Source organism: Bufo gargarizans, chromosome 5, assembly GCF_014858855.1.
Source record: "Bufo gargarizans isolate SCDJY-AF-19 chromosome 5, ASM1485885v1, whole genome shotgun sequence".
NCBI classification, from domain to species: domain Eukaryota; kingdom Metazoa; phylum Chordata; class Amphibia; order Anura; family Bufonidae; genus Bufo; species Bufo gargarizans.
Window position 1 is genome coordinate 316,621,387 of NC_058084.1, and position 23,501 is coordinate 316,644,887.

The 23,501-nt window shown below is 41.8% G+C and overlaps 1 protein-coding gene across 2 annotated transcripts in view; it reads right to left on the reverse strand.

Annotated features, from left to right (window-relative positions):
- Nucleotides 1-225: 225 nt before the first annotated feature.
- The window catches only part of LOC122938310 (mas-related G-protein coupled receptor member H-like), a 39,650-nt gene continuing 16,374 nt past the window's right edge, over nucleotides 226-23,501 (reverse strand). The window contains exon 2 of one of the 2 annotated variants that reach the window (XM_044293731.1): nucleotides 226-1,833. In XM_044293731.1, the coding sequence (XP_044149666.1) occupies nucleotides 797-1,807 (1,011 nt within the window). In that variant the 5' untranslated portion in view covers nucleotides 1,808-1,833 and the 3' untranslated portion in view covers nucleotides 226-796. Of the gene's footprint in view, nucleotides 1,834-20,041; nucleotides 22,597-23,501 lie in introns of those variants that run through there. The other variant, XM_044293732.1, reaches the window with a different exon arrangement.

The following is a 23,501-nucleotide window of genomic DNA, read 5'->3' on the forward strand; positions in this document are numbered from 1 at the left end:
CAATACTAGGCAAGTGAATATGGTCACATGAGACCACGAAACGTGCTACAGATTATAAAATCAGCAGCATATACTACCTATTGTAAATTTTATATTTACCATGATACTTCACAGTACAGAAAATCCCACTTCAAAATCCCCTCTAAATTTATGGCACACTCCTTATTTAAAACCTACTATACAATATACTAGAAATAGCCAGAAAATAAAATTATGAGTGCAAGATATGACATAATTTACATCATATATTATATTAGACAGGTGAAAATAGCGTATACAACTGTACAGTGCCCAATATACTGTCATGTGCCCAATAATAATATAAAACATAACTTTTATTGTTTAGAATTTGAATTAAAAAAGCAAAACACAATGACAACAAAGCATAAGTAGATGAAACCATTTTTCATAAGAAAAAAACTACTGAAATGAAAAATAGTGTCAATTTTTCTCATTTAAAAATCCATGTCGTTTTTCACTGGTGGAACAATTATCATATAAAATAAAACACTCTTTTTACTACCTTATCCAGACACGTAGTACTATGGATTTCCATGACAGATGCAGTTTTATATTTTTGATGGCAAGAAAAGTGCTGTGACGAAACCTAAAAATACCAATGTAAACAGTCTTCAATATAAAGTATTTCAACGGCAAGGATTTTCTTAGGGCTGTACTGGCAAAGGTTAATGACTGTGAATAGTCAAACAGTAGAATGATAATGATCCATTGAGCAATACATTTGTGTGCAGCTGGTTACTATTTATTGCAGTACAGGACGACCATGGAAACATAATTAAGAAGTACTTGGAAGGTGAATCTGGCTGGATGTGCCACTTGTTTTATTACTTATTGCGTTGTTATTTTTATGATTTTCTATTCTGAAGGCTTCTTCGAGGGCATCTTGAATAGTTTGTCTAGTCTTCTGCTTCCATTTTTTTCCAATAAGGAAGTAGATATATGGGTCAAGTGTACAATTAAGCACGGTACTATAAATACTGGCAAAGTAAATAGCAAGTATATGATCTTCTGATGGTAGTAGTCTAAAATACATTAAGAACCATGTAACATTAAATGGGATGACAGATGAGATAAATATAACAACAGCAACGATAATGATGATGTAGAGTCTCATTGGATACTGGTCGCTGAATGTTCTCCGTATGTTAATAAGCAAGATGAAACTAGAAATTACCATGATAGGTAAGCAGATAACAATGGATAAACCAAAGGTCATGATCTGAACTGCAGTACACTCTGTAGTCCTTCCAGTAAAAGCTTCTTGTGTGCACACCAAATTCTCGATAAGACCTTCTGAACATCCAATGAGCCAAGCTGAAGCACAGATGATGGTGGACAAGTTCCGAGGCCGATCGCATTGGTACCAGATTGGAAATAAGACAGAGAGGCATCTTTCCAGACTGATGGCTGTGAGGATAAACATTCCTGAATATTGTGCGCAGTCATAAAAGATTTCCAGAAATGTTAAAAAAGATTCTTTCCCTGGAAAATCTGGTTTATTATTCAATAGTGTATTAACGTACATCATTAGTGTTAATGCACTAAATACCAAATAGATGAAGTCAGCCACCGACAGATTGATAATGTAAATGGTATACTTGTTTTTCTTGATCTTCATGCAAAGATACAAAAATACTGTAACATTTCCTACCACGCCAATGAGACAGATAACTATACAGATGAGAGCTGCTATAGTAAAATGAATATAGGCATGATCAACACTGTTCTCTGCTGTACTGCTTTCATTGCTGGCATTTGCAGTTGTATTATTCATGGTTTGTGACATTGTCCTACATAAGTCTCCTTTTCAACCTATGAAGAAACAGCACAATTTTAATAATTATCAGAAAGATGCAGAATACATTAAATAAAGGGGATTTCCGAGACTGATGACCTATCCTCTGCATAATTCATCAGTATCTGATCGGTGGGGTCAGACACTCAGGACCCCACCGATGAGCTGTTTGAGAAGGCACCAGTGCTGACAGTAGCACCGCACCCTTCTCACAGCTTAGCCTCAACCATGTGATGTCACATTCATTAGTCAGATGGCCTAGTTGCAGTTCAGCCGTATTCAAGTGAATAGGTCTGAGCTGTGATACCAAGCACAGCTACTATACAATGTACATTGCTGTGTTTGGTAAGCCGAGAGAAGGGCATGGCTCTACTGCGGGTACTGGTGCCTTCTCAAACAGCTAATCATAGGGTTCCCGGGTGTCGGACCCCCATCGATCAGATACTGATCATCTATTCAGATGATTGGTCATCAGTATAAAATTCACAGAAAACCCCTTTAAAATTTTAACCTTTAACATTTTCTAGACATATCCCTTGCAATCCACATCTAACAGGGACTTATGGCATATCCTATGTCATATCACAAATCTATGGTATAGTTTATACCATATTTTCCACTTTATAAGATGTACTTTTTGGGGGGAAATGGCAGTGCGTCTTATAAAGTGGATACTAGTAGACACTTCTATTATGGAAGCGCTTCCTAATATGCAGGAGTCACAGGGAATGAAGTGCTGATGCTATTCACCTCTCCCTGGTTTTCTCTGGGCACGCATTGCACTGTCCTGACTGTGTACAGCATCAAGATGTAGTGCGTGTACTATGACTTGGAGAGTATTGACGAAGCAGTAGAGGTAAGTGTTCTGATGAGACATATTTTTTTTCATTTTCCTCCTCTAAAACCTAGGTGTGTCTTATCATCAGGTAACTCTTATAAAGTGTAAACAATTTAGTGAATTTATTTAGTGAAGTCTGTTCCTGCCCACATTTCTGCAGTATGTAGATTGTATATTCGTACTGACCTTTAGGTGGGGCTAAGAGCAGAAAGGAGAGTAGAATTATGGGGTCATGGGGCGCTGGCCTCTACACAACTTAGGCGCATCCGCTACCAGCCTAAATCCACACTAGCTCCCTTGCTGGCGTAGATCTAGATAATTTTCTATACCTAAAACAGGTGCAGAAAATGATAAATGAGATATGCCCCTTTTTTTTAGAAATGCACTACTTGGCGTGGATGGGGAAGAAGTCGTAGATTCAACCGCAAATCCCCATTGCGACCAAATTTGCTACAGATATACACCAAAAATTGGCATATATCTATTCATAAATGACCCCCTTAGTTTTAGAACAGAGAGCTTGGCACCACTAAAGACATCATCAGCAATGTCTTGCTGCCATCATCTCTCTTTGTATCATATGGGCGTAGGCCGAGTGCCATGTTGGGCACTGGTCGATGGAGCCCACCCATCTGTTTTGACTCTTGGTGACTTACTTTATTTAATCTTTGTCTGTATATATCTTTTATCATAGTTTAGTAAACTCTTTATGCACCTAGAACTTCCGATCTCAAGATAGTACATAAAGCAAAAAATATGGTTTTCCTTTTTTGTGTCAGACATGGAGGCATGCCAATTTAATATTTATTTGATACATGCATACGAGGTTTTTATGAAATTTCAATTTGGGTAGAATAGATTTGGACCGGACTTGAATCGGTCAACCAATTTAGCCAAATTGCTTGTTAAATAAATATATTTTAAATTTGTATATAGACATTCTTGTCAAACAAAAACACATAATTAAAACAAAAAGTAACCTAACCTGTGACCTTCGCTTATATATACAAAGAAAATGCCATTCGAGGTTATTTGTGGTGTGCTCTAGTGTTTACAGTGTTTATTGTACCATTTGGCATTTATATATTTTGGTATATATTCAGGAAAATACTTCCTTAGCATTATTTGTATGTTTTTGTTTGCATGTATGTTAACAAAACGAATAAAAACTGTTTTTAAAACAAAACAAAAAGCTCATAGTAAGCTCAAAGTAACATAACAACTGTAATGCTCTGTAATGTAATCTATATTTAGCTAGTGGAGACTGACTATACAGATTATTTGCTTACATCTGAAGATGTGCAAAGTGTACAAGTTTTAAAACAGATGCCATAAAACTAGAATATCCCTTTAAATAGGTAGGTAACATCAAAATTAACAAAATCCCAGGCTTCACTTTGTTCTGCTTTTTAATTTCAGGATGCACTGGTATATATAATGGGAGACAGCAGCATACCTGAAATTATTGTGTTGTACAATATGAGATGAGGCATACATAGGGAGGAATAGAGTAGATGAACGTACGTACCTTAATTACAAATCAACAATATTATATTAGGCAAATAATGTCAGGTTAGAACAATAAAATGTGAAAGCCAGAGAGAAAAGCTAACCTGTAATGTTCTTCTTCTTCTTCACACAGCCGTGGATTTTCAGTCAAGTACTATAGTGCCTTCCTAACAGTTCTAAGTATTTTTATGGTACTGTATATACTGTAGGTGGAGCTGCTTCACTTAACAATAAAGTCTACAGGACATTTGAATTTCCAGCTCAGCATATGTACTTATTATTATAAAATACTTTTACTGTTTATTATAAAACTTACAGTTTATTAGAAAATTAAGAAACATCTTGTGATGGCAGATTGTTAAAGCATGTTTGTAACTAGTAAGCAAATTAGGCTTCCTTTATACATACTGTAGTATTTTCCTAACTTTTTTTGCCGTAAAAATACCATGCGTCTTTCATTTTTTTTCTTCTTTGAGATATCTAAAGGAGAGTGTCTGAAAAAACACCACACCTAGACCATGCAGTGTTTTGTCAAAAAAGACACAATGGGGGAGATTATTATGGCTCTACGCCTTTTTTCTCTTGTTAAAAGTCGGCAATTTGCAACAAAATTTACTACTTTTTTGCTTTTTTTACAACAGCCTCAACACTTTTCTGAGGCATGGGTTGGAAAAAGCAGACTGCAGGTGGGACCCCATTGGCCTAACTCATTTAGCAACATGTGCACCATGGAACTGCAGCTCATTACATGCGCCACAATTATTAAAAGGCACATCTCACACCAGCGCATTAAAATTAACAGCAGTTTACGCAATGCCAGTCTTAATAAATCTCCCCCATTGTCTGTAGCCTTTACTATGTTGACTTCAGACCTCTTTCAGACCAGGCCTGGTATCTGCTCTGTCCATTTGCTACAGCGTCTCTGTATATAATGTTATTTTATAACACTGACGAGGCCCTGACGATAAAAATTTAGTTTGATTCCCCTATAGCTACGCCGCGGGAACAGAATATGGCACTCTCTGGGCATTGCACGACATTAAGTGGATACTGTATGACGCTATGAAGGTGATGTCTGGCATTATCTGGGTAAGTTGTGAACTATTTATGTAGGCAATGCAAAACAGGGGTCAGAATTTTCTGAGACTGTTCTTATGATAGCCAGGAAACTTATATTGCTGAGAAGCTTTTGTAGGGCTAGTGCCGAGTCCACAAGGTGGTAGCCAGTAAAAAATGGTGAGTCACATTATATCATCATGCATTGGACTATGTTTTTAATAAACCCTTGCACACTGGAGCCCCAGGCAGGTTAACCAACAAAGTGCTCTTGCCCAAACAGCATCTCATACATTGCTTGTGGTCTTGCCTGCAACAGTGGATACAAACATTAAGGCCCCATTCACACGGGCGAGATTTTTTAGAATATTCGTGATATTTTCGTGAATTTGAATATTCGTTATATTCGACATCACGATTTTTACTTGAAAATCAGGAACATAATGGCCGAGTGCGTGCGCGACCGCATGACGTAATTTATTGAAAAATTTGTACTAAATTAAATAGACACGCCGCCTGCATCGGTCAGCTATCAGGTTCCATATCGGGCTCATTGAGTCTGTGGCAGAACTCTACGGTAGGGCAGACAGCCTCACCGTGTGCTGATTCCTCCAGCCAGAGGGGAGTGGGAGTGGTGGTGTTTTGCAGCGGCTCTGTCATCCTTCTTTTGTCTGTGAGGAGGAATGGGTACCGCCGCTCTCCCCACCCATACATGATCAGCACAACACACACCCTGTGCTCCGGCCAACGGCAGGACTCATCTGTCCTGTGCCCGTCTGAGCACAGAAGGCACTGATGAGCCAGCTTGTGATTAGCTCAACCGCTGGGATTAGTTCACCTTCCTATTAGTGAAAACTTGGCCGCTTGACTACTGGCGGGGTCCTCGGCGGTTGCCTCCAGTGTGCTGACCGGATCATCAATCGCAGGTCATGATGCAGAATAAGCCTTTATATGCAAGGCTTGTCTACACCCGGGCAAGGGGGGAAGGGGGGTAGTGTCACACAGCCCGGGGCAGACTTCATTAGGATGGGGCTGACAGGCAAAGTGGAGCACCTTCACTGTCATTCAGAAGAGTGCAGTTTAGAGTCTAATCTGAAGGCACCATGAGTTCTGTAGTTACATAGAACTGTCGGTAAAATGTCCCCACATAACGAATGCAGCTGTGCTTCATTTTGGTTGAATTGAAATAGATTTTTTTTTTCCTTTTAATTTTTACAAAGTATACATCATTGTGATTTGTACTGTGTAAAAAAATAATAATATTATTCGTCATTTCGAATATATGGCACTATATTTAATGAATGACGAATATTATTATTTTATTTTTATTTATTATTATTTTATTTTTTTAACAGTACACATCACAATGATGCTAATAGGCAGTGATTAGCTGTACCTACATTTCCAGCCTTTTCCCATGTTTCAAGCCAGGACCATGACTGCAGTGCATTATGGAGCAGTGGAGGGGGGAACTATGAGGTGAGTAACACTTATAAAAACAATCATGGATGTGAGGGAGCTTAAAATATAACTTTTACTAGCATACCTTTTAAGAGAAAAAGCGCCACGTACAGATAATGAGGATATGGCTTAAAAAGTATGGAATAGTCTTACCATTCCGACGCAACCCTGATAGGGACCAACCGAGCATGGTGGAAGGAATACACTTGTGCCGGTTGCTGGATGTGGTCGTTGGTAATTTGGAGCTGTAGACTGTGCAGGGAACCACCCACAAGGGGTGGTGACTGGGATAAAATTATATTACAAAGGGAGGCCAGATGGATATATGATCTCAAAACCATGGCCCTCAGGTCTTAATGAGCAGTTACATTTTTAAACCATATCCTCATTATCTGTACGTGGTGCTTTTTCTCTTAAAAGGTATACTAGTAAAAGTTATATTTTAAACTCCCTCACATCCATGATTGTTTTTCTAACTGCCAGTGGGAGTGCCCCTATCTTATTACCACCACTATACACATGTTTTTTTCCTAATTGTTGAATAGCATGGCAGACTTTCTATCGACAGGTTTCGACGCCAACAATTGGTTGGTGGAGGCAAAAGACATTTTTTCAGAAAAACAATTTGAACAAAAGAAATATACTCCTTCTTTTCAGGCAGCTTTTAAAGACCTCACCACAACATATAAAGACCAAATCACCTCTTGGTGGGAGGCACAAGGTTTAGAGAATTACCTGAAACACAAAATAGTGCCTAGGGGTCTCCGCATCTCAATACTACCAGCGCCATGTTTCAGGAATCCCGGATTCCTGACCAAGTGGGAAAAGGAGGCTACCTAGTTCCCTGCGTCTAATGCAATTACTACTTATAGAGGAGAAAAACTGTCTAGAACAACATAACAAAAAGTTGAACGAGAACATAGAAATAGTTCAGACCTTCTCTCAGGAACCAGAATTTGTGAATAAAGAAAAACAATTGCAAAATACCCTTGAAAAGTTTCAATATCACTTGAAAGAAAGGAAGCACCGTCAGTTCATTAGGGACCTAGCGGACTTTAAAGTGAATAGAATCTACACCTCTATAACTCAAAAGAATATCACTGGTGGCCTCACTGACCCGTCTTCTACTGAGATTGATCTTTCCGATTCAGACAAAGAAAGTGGTTATAATACCCGCAGTAGATATGGAGGTAGAGGAGGGGGTACCGGCCGAGGTCGTTATAGCGGCAGATACAGGGATCAGGATTCTCGTTTTTTAGGCCCCAGCAATCAGGTCACAACCGACCTTGGCACCACCAACCAGACCCCAGTGTATCCCCTGAGAAATCGCTCACAACCACCGCGACCCAGAGGCCCGCAAGTAGTGAACCTCTCTTCACGGCCTTTAGATGAGACTGAGATCCGAGTTCTAGAACTGGGCCTGTCCTTCGTGCCGACACCGAAGTTTAATAAATTCCACATAGTGAAAGACATCAATCTATTCGTGCGGAAACTTCGGTGGCATAAACACTTTCGGCACCAAGACAGGAGGCAGTGTCGTGAACTCGGCATACCCTTTGATATTCTGTCTGATGTACATCTTCTCTTTGATTTAGGTAACGAGCTTCCACTAAGCGAAGGCACTGGTCCCTTCTCTAACCTTAAACTCAAAAGCAACAAAATGCCTCCTCCCACCAGTGAGGTCTCCTGTATAGACGTATTTTGGGATTTGGTAACTACTCAGATTGGGGAGTTGACCTCTTCCAAACAGAGATCCAATTGTGATCATGCCATGGCCATTGCATTGTCCAACCTGGAACACGACCTGTCAGTGGTAATCAAACCATCTGACAAGGGGGGCAATGTGGTGGTCATGGATAGCGAACAATACCGACAGATGTGTGAATTAATACTGAGGGACCCTAACACCTATGAGATTTTATCTCGAGATCCCATTGAGGAATATAAACATGAGCTTAGGGACATCTTGGATGATGCCCTTAAATCCAATTTGATTACAAGGGATGAATACCATTTCATGTTTCCTACATTTCCTAGGCAGGCAACATTCTATTGCTTGCCCAAGTTACATAAAGGGGTATCACCCCTCAAAGGGCGCCCCATTGTATCAGGGGAAGGCAATTTGTGTCAGAATGTGGGCCTATACATAGATCAGATCCTGGCCCCTTTTATGTAGCTCTACCATCCTACACACGCGATACTATGGATCTATTAAAACGTCTGGAAGGGGTCCACGTCGATGCTAATGACCTAATTGCCAGCATCGACGTGGAAGCGCTCTATTCTAGCATCCCTCACAATTTGGGTCTAAAGGCCGTACAATTTTTCCTCCAAACTCGAGGTTGTCAGTACCATGCCCACAGTCACCTAATTCTTCAGCTGCTTGAATTCACTATAATCAGGGCCCTTGTGCCCCTTCGTACGCAAATCTGTTCCTGGGCTGGTGGGAAGCCACTCTGGTTTTCACAGATGATAGTATCCTCTATACCGAGCCTATAGGACTGTGGGCACGGTATATTGATGACATTTTTGTCATATGGCATGGCAGTAAGCGGTCCTTTGAGTCCGTTGTGAAGGACCATAACAAGAATGAGGTAGGGCTCCGTTTCACACACAAATCAGATGAACTGGCCCTCCCCTTTCTGGATGTCCTGATTACTAAGAACCAGATGGGTGAGTTGAATAAATCTTTATATAGAAAACCTAACTCGACCAACTCACTCCTTCGATGGGAAAGCGAACACCCGCTCCATCTCAAACGCGGGATCCCTAAGGGACAGTATCTATGCTTAAGATGGAATTGTTCCAGTAAGAAAGAATTCTTACACCAAGCGGCTGATCTTCGCCAAAGATTTTTGGCAAGAGGTTATCCTGATCGCGTGCTTAAATCAGCATTTAGATCAGCCCTATTGGAAGAACGTTCTACTCTCCTCACCCCCATACAGAAACCAGTACCATCTAACAAACTGATTCGCCTGATAACCTCGTATGATGGCGAAGCCAAGTCCATTAAAGGCATAATCAACCAACACTGGCACATCCTTTTGATGGATCCGGATCTGAGGGAGGTGCTGGGAGATTCTCCAAGCATATCCTACAGACGAGGCAGGAGCCTACGGGATCGATTGGTCCAAAGCCAATGCACCCCACAACCATCATCGGGCTGTCATTGCAGCGGTTGCATTGCCTGCCCATACATTAAGACTGGCAAATCAATTGTGAGTAATGCTACTGGTTGGGAGTTTGCCATTCGTGACTACATCAACTGTAAGACCCGCGAGGTCATCGCGGGGGCATTGTCTGCCAGTGCAGAAAAGAATACATAGGAAAGACTATCCAGGAAATCCGTAGGAGAGTAGGCGAACACCTCAATGATGTGGCCAAATTCAAAGACACTCCTGTGACGAAACACGTCCACATCTCTCATAATGTCTGTGGACGTCTTTCTTTCATGGCCATTGACAAAGTAAATCCACCCACAAGGGGTGGTGACTGGGATAAAATTATATTACAAAGGGAGGCCAGATGGATATATGATCTCAAAACCATGGCCCCCTCAGGTCTTAATGAGAAGTTACATTTTGGCTGTTTTTTATAATGGGCAACCTTCCCATTTGACCCCTGTAGTCCCAATCACATAAGACACTCCGATTTACCAGGGGGAACAGCTCAAGTACCCATTGAGGGAATTTTGCTTATAGCCCCTCCCCCCCCTTCATTATTTATTAATGTCTGCCACTCTTTTGTTCAAGTCCATAAACACATTTGCTCTTTGGTATGCCTCTCACCCTGACCGCTTGCACTAAATGTTTATACGAGCGTCGGCTATTATGCCCACTCTGTTGCAGCAGGCACCTGACGTCAGAGCACTCACCGGTGTCACCCATCTGCTTAGCAATGAGCGCATTGCTCTTCCCTACCTCTTGGCCGCCCCACGTGACCTGACGCTGCGCTCCACTGACTTGTGCGCTGCATTCCATGCGTTAGCCGCGCCGGCTGGTGGGGAGTGGCGTCTTGGTCACGTGACCGGATCATCTGACTTCAGGAGGCGGTCGGGAGATACAGGGCGCGCTTTTTGCTGTTAAATACAGCGTCCATATGATCATTTGGCGTGCAGCTGAAGACATCATTTCGGCTGCCCCAGAGGATGCCCCCTAACAACTTGTGGGGCCTTCCATTTAATAGGACCATTGCTGTCCTGCTTCTTTGTACCCTTAAGATCCACTGATCTCAGGTATGTCCCTGTTTTGTCTCTTCATAGTTCTCAGCTCATGTGAACCTCTTTTTATGTTGTCTAGATCCTCATGTTGATTATATTCTTCCTGCAGGATTGCCTTTTGCATACTTTGGATTTTTCCCCTGATGATAGACCGCTTGAAACGTGACACGTCGGGAACTATCAGGGCATTTTAGGGATACCTCCCCATTTTAGGGTAAGGTATCCAGACAGGGCCGCCCCTTGCGGGGTAGGAACTCTGTGTAGACAGGCAGGTGCACAGTAGCAATGCCCCCATCCCCAATCAGGGATTACTAGGGATATTGGTTCCAAGCACTGTCTACAGCTTCAAATTACCAACGACCACATCCAGCAACCGGCACAAGTGTATTCCTTCCACCATGCTCAGTTGGTCACTATGAGGGTTGCGTCGGAATGGTAAGACTATTCCATACTTTTTAAGCCATATCCTCATTATCTGTACGTGGCCCTTTTTCTCTTAAAAGGTATACTAGTAAAAGTTATATTTTAAGCTCCCTCACATCCATGATTGTTTTTCTAACTGCCAGTGGGAGCGCCCCTATCTTATTACCACCACTATACACATGTTTTTTTGAGTAACACTTATATTTTTATTTTTAACTCATCCGATTCCTGACTATTAAAAAATATGTATTTCCCCAGAACACATTTTTCGCCCTATAAGAGTTTTAGCTTGTGGGCGAATATGTAGAAGATAGTATATTTTGGGATATAGTAGGGATGGATCAGTGTCTGGCGCTATATTACTATATATTAGTTTTTTAGAATATTCGTAATATTCTAAAAAAATAATATATAGCAAAATTGCAAATATTCAAAAAAAGAATATAGAGCAATATAGCTAATATATAGTGCTATATTAGTTTTTTTGAATAGTCATCAATTTTTTTCCATCTGAGTAGTGAACATGAATGATTCCTCTATGCTTCTTGCTTGTGGGCCAATGAAAGTCGCTAGCGTGGCCCGGAATCAGCAGGGTGGCAGAAGTGGGAGGCATGGAGCCAAACGTGCCCAGGGTAGCCCACCCGCTTTGCAGGAGCCTACCTTAATTGTGCCACCCTGTGGCCTCCTCCTGATGCTGCTGCTGCCGTCCCCTCCATGTTCTGTTATTGTGCCACTCTGTGGCCTCCTGATGCTGCTGCTGCCACATTCGCACTGTCATTGTGCCACCCTGTGGCCTTCTCCTGATGCTGCTGCTGCCACCTCCGCACTCTGTCATTGTGCCACCTTGTGGCCTCCTTCTGATGCTGCTGCTACAGCCCCCACACTGTCATTGTTCCAGCCTGTGGCCTCCTCCTGAAGCTGCTGATGCCACCACCTCCACACTCTGTCATTGTGCCACTCTGTGGCCTCCTGATGCTGCTGCCACCTCTACACTGTCATTGTGCCACTCTGTGGCCTCCTCCTGAAGCTGCTGATGCCACAACCTCCACACTCTGTCATTGTGCCACTCTGTGGCCTCCTGATGCTGCTGCCACCTCCACACTGTCAGTGTGCCACTCTGTGGCCTCCTCCTGATGCTGCTGCCACCTCCAGACTCTGTTATTGGGCAACTCTGTGTCTCTTCATGCTGCTTCCACCTCACCAATATGTCATAGGGCCACTCTGTGGACTTCTCATGCTGTTCCCATCCACCCCACTTCATGACTGAGCCAGTATTTTGCCTTTTGGCCTGGCTATCATTTATTTGACCCTTTTTCTGATCTGTCAGGGGGAAAGAAAAATGAGACGCACAACATATTTTGCATCAGAATTGGCTTATGATTTGGTAGCCAAAAGCAGGAGTGGGTACAAAGCACAGAAGACATGCAAATATTCCATTCACGTGTTTTTTTTTGCTTTAGCAATACTGATGGATTACTGACCAAATGCTGGCCGAGTGAAGGTGGATGCTCCACAGACAAGATCCGTTTTTTGGGGGTTATTGTTCTGACGGATCAGAGGAAGGGCAAAATAATCAGTGACGTCAACACAAATTTACTGCTGACTCCCACTCCACTCGGGGGGGGGGGGGGGGCTTTACTTGTATAAGCGTTTAATAGAACAGGTTCTGTAGAAATCTATGTGTAATCAGTGAATTGGGGAAAAGGAGTGCACTCTTTCACGCTATAGTAGGACCTTGGGACTCTGCATGGGTTTTTATACCTGGCGCTAACATTGACCTGTAAACCTTAGATCACACTTAAGTTATTTGGTCAGTTTAAGCCCCGTAACTGCCCAAGTAAGTGAAGTGTGCAGTAATTATAAGAGCGACGCCAGTCATCTACATGTCATACTGACTCACAGTATTGTTTCACTACCACAACAGAGCAGACTCCCTATGCATGTTACTACAAGGCAAAGTTTTCTACACCACTGTAAATGCTCTCTGCAGCCAAAGAAATAGCAGTTATTAACGCAATTCGCCACAAATAAATTCAGATCGGAACAAAATTCGCTCATCTTTAGCTAGCATCATGATAACAGAGACCTTGCCTTGCACCGTAAAACATCAACATCAAGGGCACCTCAACCGCCACAGGCAGGGGAATCCCGACAACTGGAGTGCGCCCCAAAGGGAAGAACCTGTGTGCACTTCCCATCACTCCATGCCAGTCCATCGAGCTTCAGAACTCTGAGTAAGACTACTGCACCTATCCGGCCACCAACACTCTTACAAGTTCCTGTGGCCCAGTCTCTGCACTTCCTTTTTTATTATGCTGAGTTGTATCTGCAGGAAGATCTCAATGGTTCTTTGGGTCACTTCAAAAATACAAAGATCCTCCTCCACTGATTGATTACTTTCAATATTAGATAAGATATCCAGTGGTAGGGAAAGGAGTGGGGTGCATCAAGTACACTGTTGTAGAGGCACATAACCGCTTAACTTTGTCCTTTATCTAATGCATTATGCAGAACGTTTTATATGTCTGTATATATAACATTCTTTTACTGTCTTATTTTTATTCTTCTGCAGTAAAATGGTCACCACTTTTCTTACTGATGTGAAAAGTGTTTGTATTCCCCTAACATAACAGCACTCACATAGTACTAGACACAAAGATTATATATAAACTAATACCCCATTTTAATATGATAAATAACTTTGAGGGTAACTCTTGGTTTGATCAGAATATATTTCCTAAGAACCTCAATGTTTTGTATGTAAAGTTTTATATATTATCTTTATGTCTAGTATTATGAGAGTGCTGTTATTCTCTTTTCCATTTAGTTGTGGCCATGTACATCCATGTATTTATCATATTTTGCAGGTTGCTTTTATTTTGTGTGTTTTTTGTCCTTTACTGTTGTGCCCTACTGTGTGGCCAGGCCACAGTTTTAGGGGGTATACATGGGTATTTCTAAACACAGAAAAGAAAAAAAAAAAACTGAATAAACGGGCATCAAATTTTGAGCTCAGGTGAGTTCAAAATACTTACTACACCCTGTTGAATACATTGAGTGGTGTAGTTTGTGAGAGTTTGTGAGGGTTTCCTTATGTTCTGGTACCCTTATTACACCAGAGTCTATACAAACCTTGCTTGTTTAATAAAAGCAAAAGGCTCTTTACAATAAAAAAAATATATAATAATTAAAATTGCAAAAATTGTAACATCTTACATTTTTTAAAGAGTAACACTGACATGGAAAAAGATCTAGGAATTTTAATAAACAGCAAACTAAGCTGCAAAAAACAGTGTCAGGCAGCTGCTGCCAAGGCCAATAAGATAATGGGTTGCATCATAGATGCCCGTGATAAGAACATAGTCCTACCACTTAACAAATCGCTAGTCAGACCACACATAGAGTACTGTGTACAGTTCTGGGCTCCTGTAAACAAGGCAGACATAGCAAAGCTGGAGAAGGGGTCCAGAGGAGGGATACTAAAGTAATAACTGGAATGGGGGCAACTACAGTACCCTGAAAGATTATCAAAATTAGGGTTATTCACTTTAGAAAAAAGACGACTGAGGGGAGATCTAATTACTATGTATAAATATATCAGGAGTCAGTACAGAGATCTCTCCCATCATCTATTTATCCCGAGGACTGTGACAAGGGGACATCCTCTGCGTCTGGAGGAAAGAAGGTTTGTATACAAACATAGAAAAAGATTCTTTATGGTAAGAGCAGTGAGACTATGGAACTCTCTGCCTGAGGAGGTGGTGATGGTGAGTACAATAAAGGAATTCAAGAGGGGCCTGGATGTATATCTGGAGCGTAATAATATTACAGGCTATAGCTACTAGAGAGGGGTCGTTGATCCAGGGAGTTAGTCTGATTGCCTGATTGGAGTCGGGAAGGAATTTTTTATTCCCCTAAAGTAGGGAAAATTGGCTTCTACCTTACAGGTTTTTTTTTGCCTTCCTCTGGATCAACTTGCAGGATGACAGGCCGAACTGGATGGACACATGTCTTTTTTCGGCCTTATGTACTTATGTACTATGTTACTATGTTACTCTCCTGCCATGTCAGTTTTAGGCTGAGTTCACATCACCGTTTAGCTTTCCGTTCTTCTGATCAGTCAGAAGAAGAAAAAATAAAATAAACTGGATCCTGTAAAAAAAAAAAAAAAAAATTGATTTTGTTACATCAGTTATGCATAGGATTGCATAGGTTTTTTTTTACAGGATCATGTAAGACACCGGATCCTGTTGTATCAGTTGTCATCCGTTTGAGCCATTTCCGTCAGAAATCTGTTTGTTAGAATTTTTCCATCTAAAAAAAAACGATCTCAGACGGATATGTCTCAAGCAGATGACAACCGATGCAACAGGATCCGTTTTTTCTACAGGATCCTGTTTTTTCTCCCTCTCTGTCTTCTTCTGACAGATCAGAAGAACTGAAAACTAAACGTAAATGTGAACTCAGCCTTAGCAGGGCCGGTGCTACCATAAGGCATACCAAGTGGCTGCTTTAGGGCGCACCCTGGGGGAGGGCGGAAAAATTAACATTACGGCAACGGCAACACGGTCACAGGGTCAGGCCAGGGGGGTGTGACTGGCGAGTGGCGCAGCAGCGGCGGGCGTCAGCAGGGAGCTGACTGTGTCTGTGAGTCTGACTCACACACAGCCAGATTGCCGTAGCAGCAGGACAGGTGGGTAGGTGATGAGCGCACTAGCACCAGAGTGCACGGCATAAATGTGTTTTTAAAAAATTATTATACAAACAACAATCATAAATGGAGGGGGGGGGGATGGTGACCTTGACATGATCGGAGGGGGGACAATATCTGTAGTCTGTGACATGTGGATGGGGCCAGGGCTGGCCGGGGGGAAATGATGTGCCATGGGGGAGAAATGTGACACAATAGGGGCTAATTATGTGATCATGATGTGACACAAAGGGGGTAATGTGACATGGTATGAAGGGGGAGAAATGTGACATTGAGGGGGTAAAATGTGACAAGGAGGGGGAGAAATGTGACATGGATGGAGAGGGAGGAATGTGACATGGAGGGCTAATGTAACATAGGTGAGGGAGAAATCTGACATGGGGGAGAAATGTGACATGGGGGTGATGTGACAGAGGGGATTATGTAAAAAGGATGGGGGGAAATGTGACATGGAGGAGGGCAAAAATGTGACATGGGGGCATGATGGCTTACATGGGGGCTGATGGCTGACATGGGGGCTAATGGCTGATATGGGGGGCTAATGGCTGACATGGGGGGCTAATGGCTGACATGGGGGCATGATGGCTGACATGGGGGACTGATGGCTGACATGGGGGTCTGATCTGAGGCATTGGGGGTCTGATCTGACGTCTGATTGCTGGTCTGACCTGAGGTGTAATGGAAAATATTTTTTTCTTATTATCCTCCTCTAACCTAGGTGCGTCTTAGAGGGCGAAAAATTCGGTCCTCAAACCAGCGATTGTCTGAAGCAGAGAGAAGATACCAGGACCACACAGAGGAGAAGCCAGCTGCTGCAGACGGGCCCAGGGCCAGATGAGCTGCGAGGGGGGGTCCTTCTGCGTGCGTTCTGTATTTTTCTCACACCCATCAATTGCAAGGGCTGTTATCGTCTAAAAATATGAACAAGAATAGGACTTTCTCTGTAATTTGCAGAACAGTTGTAAAAAATTCAGCCCCATAGAAATGAATGGGTCAGAAAATGGTGGAGAATGCAAATAATTGCTAAACCAGACATGTCAGGAAAGGTTACAGGTCCTCTTAAATAGCATGCTGTCAAAATAAATTAGACATATAGAAATATACATTTCAAACCACCGCAAAGGACTTCTTTGGCCAAAAAAAAACACTGATTCACTGAAGATACAAAAAAAATAAAACATGTTAGTATAAAACGACTTCATTTATAAGGGCCTATTTTGTCTAGGAGGTGGCCAGGGAGGGATTAAAATGTCTGCTGTCACGTTCCTAAACAAGGAATCCGTCCCAATCACAATGCAGGACGGGTTGTGTCAGAATACAGAGCACAGAGCCGGAGCCCCTTTCTCGTCCTGTCAGTTATCAGCACTGTGAAGCACTATGCCACAGATGTAGCCAGCCTTATCTTGTCAGCAGGTTGCGATTGTTGTATTACTGCTGTATTACTGTAATGTGATTTTGTTGTGGTAAGCCAGTCAAGATAATGTTGGCTACATCTGAATGTAGAGATCACAGCTGAGACAGGGGCCTTGGAATGGAGCACATATCATACCCATAAGCTGAAGGAATGCGGAAGGAATATAGTAATGTGGGAATAGACACACACTGCTGTGGGCAGAGGAGTGTCATTAGAAAACACTTCAGCATGTCTGTACGAGGTGAGCTCCATTTACAATCCATTCATGGATTTGGCTCATAAAACTGCATAAAAAAACCTGAGCGTGAAAACCCAGCCAAAATTTCAAGACTACAAGTATCTAGGTTGTTGATCTATCAATTTTTTGTTCACCTATGACAACTCTTTTTTGTTAAAAGGCTTAATAAGAAGATCAGTTGTCCCAATGATCAGATGTGAACTACAGTGAAGTAGGGTAGCCAATATTAAATTCCTCTGCAGCCCATTACATGGAAAATCAATCTTTACAATGTGCCCATTTAAATGACCCATTGGAAGCGTAAATGTGAATTTAGACTGGGCAATAATCGGGCAGATTCTTGGGAACAACCGGTCCTGCGAACACTCGCTCCAATCTGCCCGCCTAAAGGAGCCACAGATCTCCCAATGAACGAGCGCAGCTGTCATTCATGCTGGAACGTAAATTATCGGTTCTAGGCAGCAGATCCTGCTGTTTAAACAGTGATCTGCTGCCCACAACGCAGCTCTATGAGGACGATGTATGATCGCAACAGTGACAGCTTGGACACATACCATGGAGGTAATCACTGCATGTAAGTGTAAATGTGAAATGTAAAGGAACGATTCTTTCCCGACAATCTGCTGGTCCTCGACACATCTAAATGCACATTAACTCGAAAACATCTTCTACTTTATGTGGAACATTGTTAGCGGCGGCCCGCTTACTAGTAGCAGTATACTGGCGAAAGACAGATCCCCCTCCTTTGCAGCACTGGTTTATGAAAAGTGATCAGATTTATAGATTGGAACAAATTGCACACTGGGACTCTAGGTCACCCCAACGTTTCAATGACATATGGGGACCGTGGAAGTTGTTTAGAGGATTCGCAGAATAACTAGTAGTTCTATGAAGGAGTTTGAGACCTCAAACTTGATATGAGATAATGCAAGAGTATGGAAAGATAGTACCCTTTACCCTCATCCCCTCAGACTTTCCTCCCCCCCCCCCACCCCATTGTTTTTGTTTTTGTTTTCTGTCTCTATGCTTCTCTACACCTCACTGAGGAGTTGTTCTCCAATCCGGGAATACCTCCAGTAACTGTATACTACAGGTTGTATTTCTATATTTGTCTCCAACATTTATAATGCTGTACAGGCGTGCTGAGGTGTTTTTGCATTGTACATTGTTAACTTTATTATGCCTATTGGTGTATACTCAGATGTCTATAACCAATAAAAACATTTATTAAAATAAAATAAATGCACATTAACTAAGTTGTGTATGAACTGAAATTAATATCCACCCAACATTACTTTCATTTACATCAGACAAGTACAGTTTCTTTGTAACTATTCTTACTGTATTGCAGTCACTTAACTTCTACCATGAGTGGCTAGATGACTACCACAGCCTTAGTGGACAAAATTTAAAGGGGTGTTACCAATCCAAAAACTTACTGAAAAAACTCATGCGGTCCGCAGACAACGGCAATCCCCAGCAAAAAATGCGTACAATGGAGGATGCCAGGGCGGACTGCATGCACCACAAGAACATCTTACACAAAATGATACATTGTGCAGATGAAAAAATATATACATACACAAATCACTGCAAAAAATGCACCAAAATGATACGCAACTGACAATACTAGCTAATTCCTCAGGCCGATGTTAAAAGCTGAGAACTTTGCCAATATCTTCCAGTCAGGAACATATCGGAGCCCCTCATGCACCAGGTCACGGTGTCTCAGCAAGCATGGGGTCCTACCACTAAACTGCCCGTGGTGTGTGAACAGGGTCTGAACAGAGATAGAAACATACTCACAGCCTTTGCGTAACATTTTGGTGCATTTTTTGCAGTGATTTGTGTTACCAATCCAGACATACAACTTGTCCTGCTGTCCAACCTTTCAGAGACTGCCAGGTTTATGGAAACAGCAGCGCTCACTGTCCTATGGGAGATACACAAACAGCGTAACACAGCTAAGTCTATAACTAGCGAGATGCAAAAAATGCATAGTTAGTTGTGCTACGCTGGTTCTCTAACTTCCATTCACTTCTACAGGAGTTTCATGTGGATATATCTTTAATGTCTGAGATCAGAATACCTTTTGCTTCAAGTCGCTATACTGACTGTGTACATGCCTCTCTACATTAGGACATAAAAAAGCAGGGCAACAACTACAGCATCTAAGGGGTTTGACAGTTGGACTGTTATTATCTTTCTAAACCCCCATAACATGGTCATGGAGCGCTGATGGATTGTGATGGCAGCTCAGGGCCTAGCAATGTCCTTCAGGTCCACCATCTATAGAAGCCTATTAGTCTAAATGACTTTCTATTAGTGCAATACAGACAGGTATAATACACTCCAATAAACAAAGTGTTTTTATTGTATACCATAATGGTTGTAACTCATAGAATAAAAATAACGTTATTTATGCAGAAAAGTGAATGGCACACATTTTATAAAGCCAAAAAAAAATTGCGGAATTGTTGATTTTTATATAAGTTAATTAATACGTTATATGCACCCCAAAATTGAGCTGTTGAAAAATATAACGCATCCTGCAAAAAAATAAAATAAAAAATTAGCCTTCATATGGCTATGTTAACAGAAAAGGTTCTTGAGTGGAATAATGAAAAAAAATATATATATAAATTCTTGGACTTTAAAGAGGTTCCTCTGGAATTATTTAAAATGGCCCCCGGTAACCTGTCCTAAAATGTGCGCAGGACTGGTTGTTGCCTCCACTTGCAGATCTGCCCAGGGGTATGGGGCCTCACTACACACTACACTGCTCTATAATAGATGCAATCCTGTCTACTAAGGACCAACAAATCAATTCTGCAGCTGCTATCTGCTGCACGGTGAGCAGGTAAATATCATCATCGCGCAACAGATCGGCAGGGGTGCCTTCCAGCCTTTTAAACATGCTTATGTTGTAAAACTAGGAAAATAGCTAAGCCAGCAGATAGAAACAGCTTCTCTAGTTAAAAGGCCTTGGGGGGACCTCTGGGAGGATACTATTTCTATTATGGAGACCAGTTAATATACGCGATGACTATTGTCAAATTATCATGTCTAACATCTGCTAGCATCAGATAGGCTTAGAAAAGTAAATTTGAATATCTTTCCTAGAAATCCCAGAAGGGCATTGTTTGGCCTACAATTTTGTGCAAACGTACGATACACACACAGTGGGAGAAATAATACCCTCCAGACAACATATATATATTGTCACAGATTAGCATACTGGTCTCTCTCTGTAGTATATAATAATGCCAGAGCATAGTGTGTATTGAGGCCCAGTCACCTCACCCCCCTAGGCAGCACTGCAAGTGGAAGCGACCAGTCCTGATCACATTCTAGGACAGGATGCTGGTGGCCAAGCTCTACTGTACATTGCTCACATAATGATGCGAAGACAGTACAATGAACACTTGATCAGATAGGAACTGACTGTATCCTAAACTACTATGATGCAGTTAGTTCAGGTCAGGGAGCCAAAGTTAGTCTGGGAGAAGCTGCCGATAAATAGCACGTATTTCCGGGTCTGAACGCAGTGGTCTGAATCAGCCCTAAAATAGTCTTGTCACTAAAGGATTAACTAAACTCATGAATTTTCTCTGTATTATAGTGCATTTAAAACCACACACCCACCACGACTGGGTCGGTGTAAATGCACTAAAATGCTGAGAAATTTCACTGTGGTTGCACATCTTTAGGAAATAAGGTCTGTATGTTTGTTTGTTTTTCCGTAGAAACAGTGCCACTCTTTTCACTTGAATGCGGCTGAACTGCAATACCAGATGCATCCCATGGTTAGGGTAATTTTCATTTAGCAGAATCCTTGATTGTCCCAGTCCTTGCCTTAGGTTGTTATTGCAGTGCAGCGCAAATCCTAAAATGCACTTGCAAGATTGCTTTGGTTTGATAAGTTGCTTGTTTTATTACTGTTTGAGTCATCATTTTCATCATCTTCTGTTCTGAAGGCTCGTTCAAGGGCATCTTTGATAGAATGACTAGATTTCTTCTTCCATTTATTCCCAACAATGAAGTAAATATATGGGTCAATGGTGCAATTTAAGACAAGACAATACATACTACCAAAAAAAAATCCAACTGTTGCAACATCTGATTTTAGCACTTTGAAATACATGAAAAACCAGACAAAATTGATTGGGATAACAGAAATAATAAATACACAAACTGCAACAATAATGATAATGTAGAACTTTTGTGGATATTGGTCGTTAAAGGTCCTCTTTATCTTGAAGAGCAAGATGAAACTAGAAATCACCATAATTGGTAAACAGATAACAATGGCCAAACCAAAAACAATGATCTGAACTGCCGTGCACGCTGTATTCTGTACATAAAAAGCTTCTGCTGGGCACACCAAGTTATCTATGAGACTCTCTGAGCATCCAAGAATCCAAACTGAAACACAGATGATAACGGACAAGTTATTAGGTCGCTGACATTGGTACCAAAAGGGGAATAGGACAGAAAGGCATCTTTCCAGACTGAGAGCTGTGAGGATAAACATTCCCGAATATTGTCCGCTTTTAGAAAATATTTCCAAAAATACTAAAAAGGAATCTTTCCATTCCGTCTGTGGATTTGTACTTGTTAGTGTATGAATGAACAATATTAGTGCAACTATGTTGAAAAGCAGAAAGATGAAGTCCGCCACTGACAGATTGATGATGTAAATGGTATACTTGCTCTTCTTGATCTTGAAGCAAAGATACCAAAAAACAATAAAATTTCCAATCAAGCCGATGACACTGAAGACAATAGCAATGCCAGTAGCTGCAGTGAAAGACAGTTGTGTATTTGCTTGATGGGAACCATCAGCTTCAGTGACATTCAGAGTTGTAGTTGAGTTATTCATTTTTTGAATGGTGATAGTTTCTTGATAACCTGTGTTTAAAGATTTAAATGCATTACATAAACTAAACACAATCATATAGCAGCATTATATATATATATATATATATATATATATATACACGTGTATGTGTAATGTTCATACATTGCCATTATATTGATCTAACACTAGAGGATATTTAGTTATTTAGTCAGGGGGTTCTCATATTTACAATCAGAGGATTTGTGAAGAGCTATTTACAACTTCTATTTGAAGTGTGGAGGTGATCACTGAGCAGGAAGGATCTTTCTATCTAAAGAGAATGTATTGTTTAACCTTATTCCAACTGCCATACGGCTATATACGGGCTATGTGCACATGTCCCGTGCAGCTAGCACGTATATAAACGTTCTGGCAGCTCTTTAATCCAAGCGCTGCAAAATGCTTGGATTAAAGCTTCTGCCCCTGGACAGCCACTGTAACGGACAGCATACAGTCCAATAATGCCAGCAAGGGACCAATCAGACTAACCAATCGGATCGCGACAGTGTAAAAATGCCGGTTTCAGGCTCTGATCTGCACTCTGCAGATCAGAGATTTCCAATCAGGCACTCGCTGCTGTGTGCCTCCAATATGTGTACCCCGATCTGTGCCCCCTGATGTCTTCCTGTGGCCTGTCTGCCCCTTGATGTGATGTCTTCCCTGGTGCCCATACGTTGTGGCTGTGTTTCCTCTGTGCCGGCCCTACACCAATCTGTGCTGGCCCTGCCCCCATTTCGAACACCCTCCCCAGCCCTGGTGGGTCCCCCTACTTTGTCCCTCTGCTATTTGTGATGGCGGCAGCTCCGTTCCTGATCTGCCGCCATCAGCAGCGAGTGTCAGCTGTATGCTGACACTCTGCTGTAAGCCCTTAGATGTCAGCGGCATCCAAGGGGTTAACGGAGGGAGGGAGGGGGCT